This window comes from Mastigoproctus giganteus, chromosome 3 (genome assembly GCF_048544385.1).
Source record: "Mastigoproctus giganteus isolate SK-2022 chromosome 3, ASM4854438v1, whole genome shotgun sequence".
Taxonomy (NCBI): Eukaryota; Metazoa; Arthropoda; class Arachnida; order Uropygi; family Thelyphonidae; genus Mastigoproctus; species Mastigoproctus giganteus.
The window spans coordinates 225,218,353-225,232,621 of NC_143577.1; the positions used below are offsets into that span (position 1 = coordinate 225,218,353).

Sequence of the window (14,269 nt, forward strand, 5' to 3'; positions counted from 1 at the left end):
TTTTTTCATAAGAAAATTAGTGTAGGTTATTTAACCCATTACAGCAAGAAAAATTCAGGTAGGAATCAAAGAGCTACAGCCCAATGTTAGATTTTATAATATAATTCAGTTAAAAAGTTATAAATTTATTTAATTAACTAATTATGACAGGATGACATTTTAAAACAGACATTTTCAACTTTACTCTTCAGAGTCATTAAAATTAAATAACAATTTGAGGATGCCAAACAAAAGCAAACTGCATGCTGTGAGATGAACTAAAACTGAAATAACACTTGTATAACAGTAAATTAATGCTATTTACTACAATGAGAACAGTCAGGAAAGACTATGAAACAAGTACATTCCATATGTTACATTATTCATAACCTATGTACACATAATGAATATCCCTGCAGAATAGAAACAATCATTGGTATTATAGTAACAGTACTGTACACTTCTAATGGAAAATACATCACAATATAAAGTACAAAAGCAAGGTATCAAGTGCTAGGAGGCTATTCCAGTAAAACTTCACACAATACCATCATGAAAACCTTTCCAAATGACTACAGGACTTGGAAACTTGCATGCTATAAAGGTATTACCAAATAACTTATTAAAATTTCCATATAAAATAAGAATATATTTATAATAAATTAATAAAATTTTAATTACTTTGTTTACTTTTCTTTAACTCTTACTTTTCTAGGCAGAAAAAAATGAGAACCCTGAAAATGCAAATAACTTTGAGTAAAAGTGTGCTACTGACAAAATTTACAATTTTTTTTGCACACAGTGTTGCCATTTATTGACAATCCATAAAAGTAGAAATGTGCATGCACAATGCAAGCAGTAAATAAACAGCGTTCAACAGAGGAAAATGTACTCGTGGTTGAACATGTGTTCACACATTGACTGTTGTTAGTGAGGAATATTTAACACAGGTTAGGGAGAGTCTAGTAAGAAGTCTGCATTTTGAGATAACATTTCACTCCAGGTTGAACAGTATGTCAGATTTCAATAATTAAAAATTTTAATGAAAGTTATTCACATTTTCATTGGTTCTCATTTAAAAGGATTACCCTGTATAAGGATATAATTATGACTATTATTGTAATGGCGTGGACCCAAAAAGGGACTGCACAAGAAAATAAAAATTTAAAATTGCTATACAATTACTTTATGAATGGGGAATTGTAAAGAAGTGAACAGTTACCACAAAGATTCATATGATTTTATTGAGATTAAAATTAAGTTTGCAGTTAATTTGTGGGTATTCACAAATTTTCGAAAATAAAATCCAAGATGTTTACAAACACTATCAATAAATAAAATAATTGCTAGCACCTGATCTTTGTTTATACCCCTTTTTCAATTGTCTGAAACCAGCAGTTCATATTAAAGCAAAAGTTATTGAAGAGAGATTATGACTGACCAATATATTTAACTACTGTGAGATCACAAAGGACCAGGATGCAAAAAATAATTTCATCGTATATGTAGCTTTCAGTACAGCCTTTGATACTGTTCCACACAAATGACTGTTGTGTAAATTGGAACAATGGCATTAGTGGTTATAAATGGACACTGCTTTTTGTACACTAATTGGTAAGAGATGAAGTACCATGGGTTCAATATCAGGCCCCTTACTGTTTTTAATATTTATAAATGATACTGATGTAGTAATTTCAAGTCTGATGCTTAAGTGTGCTGATGATACAAAGGGGGACAGGTAGTTAATGATATTAATCAGGATGTGCCACTTCAAGTAATCTAGGAGATGGACTGAAAAATGGCAACTGGGATTTAATATTGATAAATGGAAGGTACTGCATTTGGGTGGCAGTAATCCTAGACTAAAAAACCATTTAGGTAGCCCCAAACTAAAGGCAGATGATAAGAAAAAAGAACTTAGGGGTGACTGCAGTCCAACATAAAGTTGAACAACAGCTATGGAGTGTTGTAAATGATAAAGAATAATATAACAACTTTTTTAAGCAAAATTACTATTATATCATTGTATAATGCAATGGCCACACCACATGTAGAATACTGCATACTGGTTTAATAACTTCATTTTAGGAATAAAATAGATCTGTTGGAAAAGAAGTAGAGAAAAGCAGAAAGTTTAGTTGAAGGCACAAAAGCACATTCTTATCAAGAAAGGCTGAGGTTCTGTAAATCACAGAACTTGGAACTAGACTTTAAAAGGGTTAAGTATGCTAAATGCCAATGGAATCTTTACCATTCCTCAGACAGTACATGTAAAAGCTCATACATTTAAATTGAAAAAGGATGATTGTACACAGACATGTAGAAATTTGCATTCAGCCAGAGGCTAATTGACTGTTAGAATAAATTTCCACTTGTGGAAATGGTACTCTGAATAAATTTTAAAAAAAATTTAGTTTTCATGCATCATTTTACCAATATTAATACTAAAAGCAGGAATTATGCAAACGTGTATAAATTATTTTAACTGCCATGTATAATGTATATAAGTGTTTTGCAACTATTTTTAAACTCATTGCACCCATTTTCAGAAGAATATCACTTACTTGTATAGTCGGATGTCACTATGACTAAATAAGTGATTCCATACAATATAAAATTATAAAATTAAACTGATATTTTAATGTAACTATATAATTTTAAATCAAAAAAGTGATAAAATAAAGATATAAAATTAAAAACACAGTGTAAAAATGTACAATTACAACTGCAATAAAAGCAATAAGATATAAAATAATTATGACTTCAAGATTTCTTAATTAGTAGACAAACTACTCTTGTTGCAACACACATTAAATAAGCTAGAGGAATAGGTGACATGGTCACTGCAGGTAACTGTGTATAATCCAATATCCAGAGCATAAAAGAAAATAATATGATGGTTATTTCCAATGCAAAAAGCCCTTTTAATAATATTTTTAGAAAACACTTGAATGAGGACACTGAAACCCAGAAGAAATATGATGGCAAAAATTGTCTGTATTTTCATAATGAACTGAGAGAATTCAGTTAGGGCACTTGGATGATTAACTTATGCAAGAAATTGTTATAACGATCAAAGTGATATATACAGGATGCTTAAAAAATTTGTGCAAAAAATTCTGGGACATATTAGAGGGTCTAAAATAAGAAAATTGTCATAAACATATGTCTGATTCAGAATAATTATAGAGCTATGGCTACTGAATATTAAAAGTGACTATGGAATTTAGAAAAGTAAAAAAACATAATAATAATAATAAAAATAAGCAGGCACGTAACTAGAATGAATAAACAATTTACCAGACACATATCTGTCTGCATATTATTACTAGGTACATGTCAGTATAGGTCCCAACAGGACAGGTTGAAGCAGTGCAAGAATCTAATCTACCTCTGCTTTTTTTAGTCCACCAAGCTAACAGTTTTCCGAAATGCATTAACTCTTCCTCAATATTGTTAGCAAATATTCTTGTGCCTCTTCTGTTCAAGTGTATCCTGTCTTTAGAAAATCAATCTCTTATATTAAAAAGTGAAGGCCATGCTGTGAAAAATTTCATCCGATAGTCCTCCAGGCTAGAGATGATTGACAAGATTCAGGAAAAACTTTCTTTCGATCATATCCTTGGATAAAAATCAAAACACTCTCTAATAAGTCCTAGCACAAGGCTCTTTCTCAGCATCACTTCATAAATTCAAACTAAGATTTCAGATTACCTATTTCATTAGTTGTCTAATGTTTAATATCATTAGATAACTGTTCTGTGACATTATTAACCTTAACCCTATTGCAGAATACATACCCTGTTGCTGTGGCAACTGAATTGCCAGAATTACAACTTCTTGTGGCTTCTGTCTCCCGGTGTTTCCTCCTTCCAACCAAGTGCCCAACAGAAAGCCCCAACACTGAGTTCAGTGCCTGATGGGTCCCATTATTTAATTTCTTCCAGAGCATTAACTTTTCTGCAGACAACCAATCTCATCCAACAAAATACCGAGTTTATGCTTAATTTCTTAGCACCCCTGCATGTAGGATACACAGAAGCAATTTGAAGGAATGACAACTACTGTTGAAAAAGAAGAAAGCATGAAGCTGCTTCAAAAACATTGTTCACTTCTTCTAGGACAAGAAAGATGCCAATAATTAAAGTATTAATGAAAATATGCTCAAATTTCAAAAATTATTAAGTAAGGTCAGCTTGAAAGTTAATTTCTTATACTGCCACACTTTTTTTTTTTTTTTTTTGGAAAACTTTGGTTCCCACACAGATGATGAATTGTAAATATTATAGTGGACTACTGCTGGTATTAGTATTGGCCGCATGGTGCAAGAAAGCCTATGGCTTATGCTGCACCAGCCAAAAAAAAACCCCCGAAAAACCCGGTCTTTGAAATGGTAGTTGTCTGGCATAATAAATAAAATAAAAAACTGCAATGAGACCAAAAGACCTACAATTTATTCAAATAAACCTGTGTCTCCCTGCTGTGCACACAAATGGTCTGTCCCACAACGTTGTAAGTCACATGACCACAGTTGTGGATATAGATGCAGCAGAACAACCTTTCAAGTATCAGTTAAGCGTACAAACCGTAGGAAGAATGGGGAAAGGGAGTGATCTAATGGACGTTGAATGTGGCACGGGAGTAGGTGCATCGAGAATGGTGAAACGAACCAAAAACATCCTCTCAATGGCACTCCTGTGAAAGAAAATATCTCTTGTTGATGACTGAGGTCAGAGGAGGATGGCTAGAACTGTGCAAGCAAACTGACGGGCCACAATGTTACACATCACGTCAGAATACAACCTTTGTGAGCAGAACAAAATATCGCAACTGACCACTAGTCGCACTTTGTTGCGAATGGGCTATAATGGCCACATTGTGTACCTTTGTTATCAATGAAGGACAAGAGAGCATGCCTCCTGTGGGCACAGCAACACCAGCACTGGACAATCGAGGATTGGAAAACAGTTGCTTTGTCTGATGAGTCGAAGTTTCTGGTGCATCATGTTGATGGAAGGCTCAGAATTTGGCGAAAACAACATGAATCCATGGACCCGTCATGTCTGACAACTACCGTGAAAGGTGGTGGGGGACAGTATTATGGTGTGGGGAATGTTTTCTTGGCACGTTGGGTCCATTGTTACCCCTAGATTCTCATCTGAATGCAACATCGTACCTAAACATCGTTGCTGACCAAGTGCATCCATTCATGTTGACAGTCTATCCTCAGTCAGATGGTTACTTTTAGCAGGATAATGTGCGATGCACAAAGCCCAAATCACTATGGAATGGTTCCAGGACCGTAACAATGATTTCTCTTTGCTGCAGTGTTACTTGCAGATGGTTACTTCCAGCAGGATAATGCGCCGGTGCACAAAGTCTGAATCACGATGGAATGGTTCAAGGAACATGATAATGACTTTTTTTTGCTGCAGTGGTCCGCTTAGTCCGCAGATCTCAATCCTATTGAACATCTTTGGGATGAGCTGGAAAGGGCTGTTCACTGCAGGCCTACACCCCCGTCGAATTTCAAGGAACTGCGTGACACACTCATGTCTGCATGGTACTCCATTCCTGCACAACGTTTTCAGCATCTTGTTCAATCCATGCCTTGACGAATTCAGGCTGTTTTGAAGGCTAAAGGAGGCTCAACATGCTACTAGGTAGGTGTACCTAATAAAGTGGCAGCACAGTGTATATCCACTTCCTATTAATATTCTGTTTCTTCACTTTGAGTTTTGTACATTTCATTATAAAGAAGTACACAAATTGATACCTGGATAAAGTGAATAAAATGTATAAAGTAAGGAAAAACAAATTTTTGGTTTTCCCAGTTCACAAAAAATCTTCATGTAATGCAAAAAAGTGGATGCCAATTTTGATAACAGCTTAGGAAACTTAAATATTAGAAGAGAACCCATCCTACAAGTTTCAATTTCAGGGCCCATGTAATTAATTCTGTATCATATGTATATTATGTCTTACACAATTAGAGGTCACAGCTTTAATGCTAATTAATATTCTCCTTTCTACACTTTTAAGAATGATGCAATTACAATGCCATAAGAAGCCCACTACTAGTGTTTACTAAACATATCAATTTTCCAACAAGACCATCAACCACTTCCCTGCTTGTCCAGAATCTTCTCTATAGTTTTTCTAGCAGACCATTGCATTTTGAATTATTTTGGATAAGTGAACCTTTGTGCATTCATTGCGCTGACATTTGTTTTGTCTTGGGATTTCACCACCAAACCTACATTTTATCCTGTTCTACATTTCCATGATGGAAAATTTGGATTCTGCTATAATGTGCAATTTAGCAACGTAAATTTGCTCCAAAGTGACTGATATATTAGGGAACAATGAGAGTATAATGTGTTTTTCGCACTGGCTCATGCAAGATTTTTTCTGCGAGTAACACCGGATGAATGCAAAATCTGGCACCAAGCTGAATGTAACGAGCTGCCCAGCAATATATACAAGTTTATGAACTTAAAAAATGTCAAATGTGTGAGAGCTATAGTTCCCATTTATTGTAGTTGTATTGGTTGGAGACACACTACTGTCATTCGCTGTGTTCACGAGATAATAGGTGATATTGTAAGCCGACTCATGTTTTCTGGAGCTCACATTTTTCGGTTGAAACAGAAATTTCATGAGCGGGATAGCGTGAGCAGAGGAACACATTTCTGGAGGCCACTACCATAAAACAATAAAAACAATTTGCAGTTCCCGGTTTATTGGGCTTTTCCGTTAGTGCAATCTAATTATAAATGGGTAGTAAACACAATCTTATTTCATTTGCGATAATACCGATAGTTGGAAATCTGTGAATTTTTACATTATTATGATGAAATGTGTTTCCCCTTCCATGAAATCTCCAATCGTATAAAAATCATAAATAAATTTTTAGAATTTTGTCTTCATTCCTATTTTTTAAGCTTTGTACTTTTTACTCCATAAAATTTTACAATATATATATATATATATATTACAGTGCTATATTTACTGTAATATTTATTTATTAGAAAATTAAAGATGTTTAAACTTGTGTTAGCAATTTTATTGGGTTTCTAACTTTTCTGATGTTTTACTTACCAGACTGAACATGTTTTTGAGTGCTCTGCCCCTATCCATATTTTTCCCATAAGCCCTGTTGTTTTTAAATGTGCGAAATACCATAACACAGAGATCTTTAGGAACGCATGTACTGGGTTATAGCAGAACTGACTGTAATCTAAATTTACTGGGTTATAGCAGAACTGACTGTAATCTAAATTTGCTTCAAATATGTGTGCTTCTGAGCTTATAGTATTCAGGGAAATCAACATGGACTCATCAGTCTAAGCATTGGTAAGTACGAGTATAAGAGTTTGTTCATTCTATCAAAATTATGGCTACAATACTTCAGGAAACCTTGAAATATAAAATCATTTCATATGACACACCCTGGTAATTTTATCATTACCCTTGAATGTCTGTTTTTCTAAAAACAGACCAAAAGCAAGTAATGAATTAACAGCCTTTTAGATTATTTGCTTACTTATTTAAATGTTATTAATTTTCATGTTATTACCCTTTACCAAGCTTAATTTCCAAAGAGTAAGCTAAACAACCCACAAAAGTATACCATGCCTATTCACTCATGTTATTATAATTTTATTATTTCACAGTATTAAATTAAATTAAATTATATCCTATAAAAATTGACAATGTACATATAAGAATTATTTATATGAATATTAAGTAGTTTAATTTTTAATATATTTTATTATGATACTTACTTTTTTCTTGAAGCTCTTCGACCAATATGTAAAACTACAGATCCTTGTTTTATTTTTTTGAAAGCACTAATTGCCTCAGCATGTGACATACCTTGTAGCGATTGCCCATTGAGCATAAATACCTCATCGCCTAATAATGATAAAAAGAATAATAATTAAGTTCCGGACAGTTCAGACAAACGGCAATAAAAATCAGATAATAACTGAAAAAGTATACATTACTAAAAGAAACTAGCAGTATGCAGTGTTAACCAAACTAATTTATTTTTAAAAATACTCTGAATTTGCACTTTAACATAGTTTTTTTTAAATTCATTTTAGTTGGCATGTAAGCCAGTGCTGAACTTAATGTCAAAATTTGCATTTTTTAGTTCACAGCAGACCAAGATTTGTTCCAAAGATCATGTCTGGGTTATAAATTATATGATCTGGTGACAGTTTATTTGCAAGTGTGCCAATTAAAATTAAACTGAAATTTCATCAGTACACTGAGAACAGGTTGTTCCTGAAAATGGAACAGCTCATACCATTAAACATAAACCATGCAAAGAAGGAGAATATACAGTAGTGACCACATAAATTGCATCAATGTAAAGTTTCTCTCAAAACAAGGCATTACAATTGAAATAACTGCTTCTATAGCTTCAGATTTGTTATACACTGATGTCAATGATTATGCATTTTACTGATAAGAAAATAAATTAAAGAAAAACTATTTGGACATATTTAGTTACAAATAATCATAGAAATACACTACAGGCCATATACACTACATACACAGTGTGCCAATTAAATAATGAGACTGATGGCAAAGTAATGTTATATATTTTTGAAGTAATCACCTCCAGCGTGTGCACACTGTTTACATGGGAAAAGACCCGGGAGTAATTGTGCAGTCAGATATGAAGTTTTCTGAGCAATGCAGACAGGCTGCCAGGGCAGGTCATGGGGTTTTGTCAATGATATATAGGAATTTTGCTAGCAGGGAAAAGGAGGTGATTGTCCCTCTGTATAAGGCAATGGTCAGGCCACACCTTGAGTACTGCGTACAGGTCTGGAGGCCTCATTTTAGGAAGGATGTCGATTTGCTTGAGCATGTACAGAGAAGAGCAACAAGATTGGTGAGGGGAATGAAGGGATCCTCTTACCAAGAGAGGCTTAAGTTCTGCAAATTGCAGTGGCTGGAGACTAGGCACCTGCGCGGTGATCTGATTGAGGTGTATAAGGCCTTGAATGGGTTGAGCACACTGAATCCTGATGGGATCCTTCCACTTGTTCAGATTACGAACCTAAGGGGGCATAAATTCAAATTAAGAAAAGACAAATGTAGAATAGATGTGCGGAAATTTGCCTTTAGCCAGCGGGTGGTTAATTGCTGGAACAAACTTCCATCTGTCATTGTAGAAGTTGATAGGTTGAATAAATTTAAGGAGGAACTGGACAGGCATTTGGAGGCAATGGTGTGATTTTTTTTTTTTTGGCCGATGCTGCATAAGCTCATACACTTGCTTTCTTGCATCACATGCCGCCACCACTACTACTACTACATCTTTTATACAAGTTTTGAAAACACTTCTGGAACTCCTCTTCTGGTACCACTTATAGCTGGTCAGTTACTGCAGCCTGGATGCCCTCTATCATCCCGTATCGCATTCCTTTCATGACTGTTTTCATTTTGGGGAACAAAAAGTAATCTTTGGGAGCCAAATCTGGTAAATTGGGGGTGTTTGATAACTGGAATGGATTTATTTGCCAAAAATTGCTTGATGTTGATGGCAGAATGTGCGGGTGCATTGCTCGAAACTCAACGAATGCTATACAAAACAGGAACAAAATTTTCTCTTACTCAGATCATCTTTTAGTATTTCTTGTACAAATTCCTTACTGCTACCAATCATCTCAGCAAGCAACTGCATTGAAATTGATCTGCCTTCAGTCACAGTTTTTTCTAACCTTCGTGACATCTCCAGTGTTTGAACAGAGATCAGTCGGCCAGATCGGGGATCATCCTCTAACGACTCACATCCTTTACGAAAACGAGAAAACCATTCAAACACTCTTGGTTGAGACAAACATTCATCGGCATAAACTTTTTTTAAATCGTCAAGAGTTTTACAATAAAATTTGATAACTGCCTTTTGCTCCATTTTCAAATTTCTGATGGCATGCACAAAACTACTATTACTCTTTCCGTCATAAATCATGAACTACTGACTGGACAAGTTTCAACTTGCACTCGTTGGAAAGAGCCCACTCTAACAGATCTGATCATGCACTATTTGGGTTGCCGCCTCTGTAGTCAGGTGGGCGGGAGCAGAAATGCGTAGCACACGCTTCTTGATTAGACTGGGGTTCGAGCCTGTGACCATCAAATACGGATGATGCGGAAAGGTCAGAGAATGACCACTGCATATCCCCGGAGCAATACGGCCTTAGTTGCTAATGCTCCTAAAAACCAAATAACAAACAAACAAACTATTTTGGCCTCTTACGTTAACACTAAATGCAGAGTGCATGCAGTCTCGTTATTAATTGACACACTGTGTATATAGCTTTTCATTGTGACCAATGTTCGAAATTAACATTATGTAATAAGATGGAAAAAGTATACCAGCAGAAAACACATATCGCTGTGATACCATTAGGTCTTCTATAACAGATATTAGTATTTTCTTGGTCTACCACAAGCTTTAATTACCACCTCTCAACTGTCTGGCATGCAGTTTCAGATTCTTGATACAATCAATGCTTAGTTCATGGTACCATACATGAATAATGGTTATTTGCAATGTTATCTTGTTTGATGGCTTTTTAGCATCAATTTCTATTCCATAAAACTCCAATAGTTTTCAGTCAGTTCAAATTGGAACCAATTCCTGGCAATAATGATTGGATATTGAAGCCTTTCATGAACTCTTCTCCCAAAAATAAAAAAAAAGATAATAAAAATAAATAACGAAGCAGTCCATGTTTGAAATAAGTTAAAATTAGCAAGCTAGAAATTGTATTTCATGATATATTATGTTGTACTAACCTTACATGCAGTCTGGCAAGGTGCAGAGTCATGTTGGAAAACACAATTTTCTGTTCCCTGAAAGAGGTTTCTGAAGACAGACAGACAAGATTCTCCTTTAAAATTTTTGTGTAGTAGTCACCATTAACAGTACCATTTACAAAAATATATTCTGCCCATTTCTTTGCTCCTCAAGCTATCTGGCTCAATGGAAAATTCACTGCTGATTGAATCCAGTCAGGATGATAAGCTTTGTTAGCTCTATGTTGAATGTAGCATTTACCATCGATCCGTGAAGGTTAAATTAGGATTCATCAAAGAATATTACAGATTCCCATTACCCAATTGTTCAATTTTTGGATGTAGTTTTTTTTTTTTTTTTTTTTTTGATTTGGTAGTTGTTGGCGCATCGGCGTCTGTGGCCATATTGCACCTCCCAAGGTTTTTGCAGTACTTTGATCCAAGCCCGAGGCAGGAATCGAACCCGCGACCTTTGGGTTGCCGGGCAGGTACTTGACCCACTCGGCTAGCCCGGTCGGCTTTGGATGTAGTAGTAATAGTATTAGTAGCATGTGATGCAAGAAACCAAGTGTATGAGCTTATGCAGCATCAGCCAAAAAAAAAACACCATTCCCTTCAAATGCCTGTGCAGTTCCTCCTTAAATTTATTTAACCTATCAACTTCCACGACAGATGGAAGTTTGTTCCAGCAATTAACCACCCACTGGCTAAAAGCAAATTTCCGCACATCTATTCTACATATTCAGTGTGCTCAACCCATTCAAGGCCTTATACACCTCAATCAGATCACCATGCAGGTGCCTAGTCTCCAGCCACTGCAATTTGCAGAACTTAAGCCTCTCTTGGTAAAAGGATCCCTTCATTCCCCTTACCAATCCTTGTTGCCCTACTCTGTACACATTCAAGCAAATCTACATCCTTTCTAAAATGAGGCCTCCAGACCTGTATGCAGTACTCAAGGTGTGGCCCGACAATTGCCTTATACAAAGGGACAATCACCTCCTTTTCTCTGATAGCAAAATTTCTATATATCATTGACAAAACCCCATGACCTGCCCTGGCAGCCTGTCTGCATTGCTCAGAAAACTTCATATCTGACTGCACAATTACTCCCAGGTCTTTTTCATTTTCTACCACCTTAAGTGTAGTACCACACAGTTGGTACGTTTCTCTGGGGTTACATGACCCATATGTAGTACTTTGCATTTGTCAAGGTTAAACTTCAGTTGCCACTTCTTAGCCCATCTGCCCAAATTTTCTAGATCCTGTTGCAGTAGCACAGTGCCATTACTGTCATTAACAACCCTGCCAACCTTTGTATCGTCTGCAAACTTCGACATTAAGCCTGATATACCTTCATCAATATCATTGATAAATATAGAAAACAACAGTGGACCCAACACCGATCCCTGTGGAACCCCACTAATAACATTAGTCCACGAAGAGCAGCACCCATTGATTACCACCCTCTGTCTTCTCCCACTCAACCATCCTTTTATCCATTGTAGCAACTTATCCTTAATACCATTCTGCTCCAATTTGTACAATAGTCTTACATGCGCAACAGTGTCAAAAGCTTTCCTGAAATCCAAATATATGATATCAAAATTATTTTTTGCATCCAGTTCCTTTGTAATCCCATCATAATATCCTATCAAATTTGTCAGACAAGACTTTCCCTTAACAAACACATGCTGTGTCTGAATTATTGCTGCAGTCTTGTCTAGATGATCCTGCAATGCATCTTTAACCAGTGACTCCATTATTTTACCTGGAACAGAAGTTACTAATTGGTCTGTAATTACTCGTGTCACCCTTCGATCCCCCTTTGTGAATTGGGGGATACATTTGCACATCTCCAGTTCGTGGAGACCTCCCTTGAGTCCAAGGATGCTCTCATAATTATGGCTAAGGGTTTGCTTAGTTGCTTTGCTGCCTCCTTTAATATAACTGGATAGATCCCATCCATTCCAGGTGCCTTTCTTATGTTTAACTTCAACAATTTCTCCTCCACCTTGCTCTCAGTTATAATAAAATCATTAAGCACCCTGTTACAATTTGATAACCCTCTGTCATTTTCAAACCTTAACTCCTCATGTGTGAATGTAGATGCAAAATACTCATCCAGTTTGTTTGCTATCTGAGCAGGATCATAACAGTCGAACCATCGATATCAAGTGGACCAATCAGATTCATTCCCTTCCTTTTAGAGTTTATATAAGTAAAGAAATCCTTGCTGTTTTTCTTAGCATCCTTTGCCAAAGATTTCTCGTAATCTGCCTTCACCTGCCCTAACCTCCTTTGTGACCTGATTACAGACTAGCTTATATCTGCTTATGTTCTTTAGTCCAAGTTAATAATATATGGTATATGGATAGCTTATGTGATATGAATGAAGAAAAATAATAATAAAAAGATAATAATGCAGAATTATTAATTAATGTTGCAACATTAAAAAGCAAACATATGTTGCAACATTAAACGAGCAAATTATTGCAGTGTATGTTTTTATAATGTTCCTGTGTTGTAGTGTTCACTGTTCTGTAAGCTTAGGAAAATTTAGTAACAATAATGCCTAATGATTGTGATTATTCTTTTATCAAATTTATGGGCGTGCAGAGAAATACAGCTTAACATTTTACCTGCTGTACATCTTCATGCTGAAATGTATTTTTCAGTCTCTTGTTCACAACAAAGCTTCCATTCAAAGATGTTCATATCTTTTGGTCATCATCTAAGAGAAACAGGCTGTCTGCAACCAAACACTGTAAGCCCTAGTAGACAAAAATGTTACAGGCATAACAGTGGTTGTAGAAGGCATTCTGAATTCCATGGAATGAGCCTCTCAAGCTACTATCAGATGGTTAGCTACTCATCAGAATGTTTCTCAATCCATACTATAGGGAATGCTACCTGGGAAATTGTAGCCTTATTACAGGCAGTCTGTTAAAGCTTTGGAGGTAACAAAGTCCTCAACTTCATTGAGCATTTTCCTAATGGCCACTGTATCAGGATGCAACCAATTCAAACTTTCTCAACCGAGTCTCCTGGTTACATATCAAGCTTCATCTGTAACCAGGACTTGGCTGAAAGTGACATATTGACACAGGGCCTCCCTGTATCAATAAGGCAGTCCATATTGAATAGGGACCTCCTATTAACTTTTTTTTTTTTTTAAAATCAGATTTAACCTCAGCTATTGGTGGATGCACTACTGGAAACAAACTGTGGTTTCCTGCTTACTTTACTTGCAAAGTGAAGACGTTTATCAGTGGATGCTCACTGCCCGTGTCAATGGATAGGACAAAACTGGCTGGTTTTTGATCTCTGAAATCACCCATCCTTATGGCTATACACTTTTACCTATAGTGTCACTGGACACTACCTATAGTACCATATGAAAAGCATAGTTTACTCACCCAGAGCCCAAAAGCAGAATGAGCTTCAGCAATTGACTGAAGCAGCTATG

At 35.9% G+C, this 14,269-nt stretch overlaps 1 protein-coding gene across 1 annotated transcript in view; it reads right to left on the reverse strand.

Moving 5' to 3' along the window:
• Positions 1–242: 242 nt before the first annotated feature.
• Positions 243–14,269, reverse strand: part of LOC150088795 (uncharacterized) — a 157,629-nt gene continuing 143,602 nt past the window's right edge. The window contains exons 7-8 of the mRNA XM_090370903.1: positions 7,767–7,896; positions 243–575 (exon numbers count right to left, since the gene is read on the reverse strand). Coding sequence (XP_090227029.1) covers positions 530–575; positions 7,767–7,896 — 176 coding nt within the window. The 3' untranslated portion in view covers positions 243–529. The remainder of the gene's footprint in view (positions 576–7,766; positions 7,897–14,269) is intronic.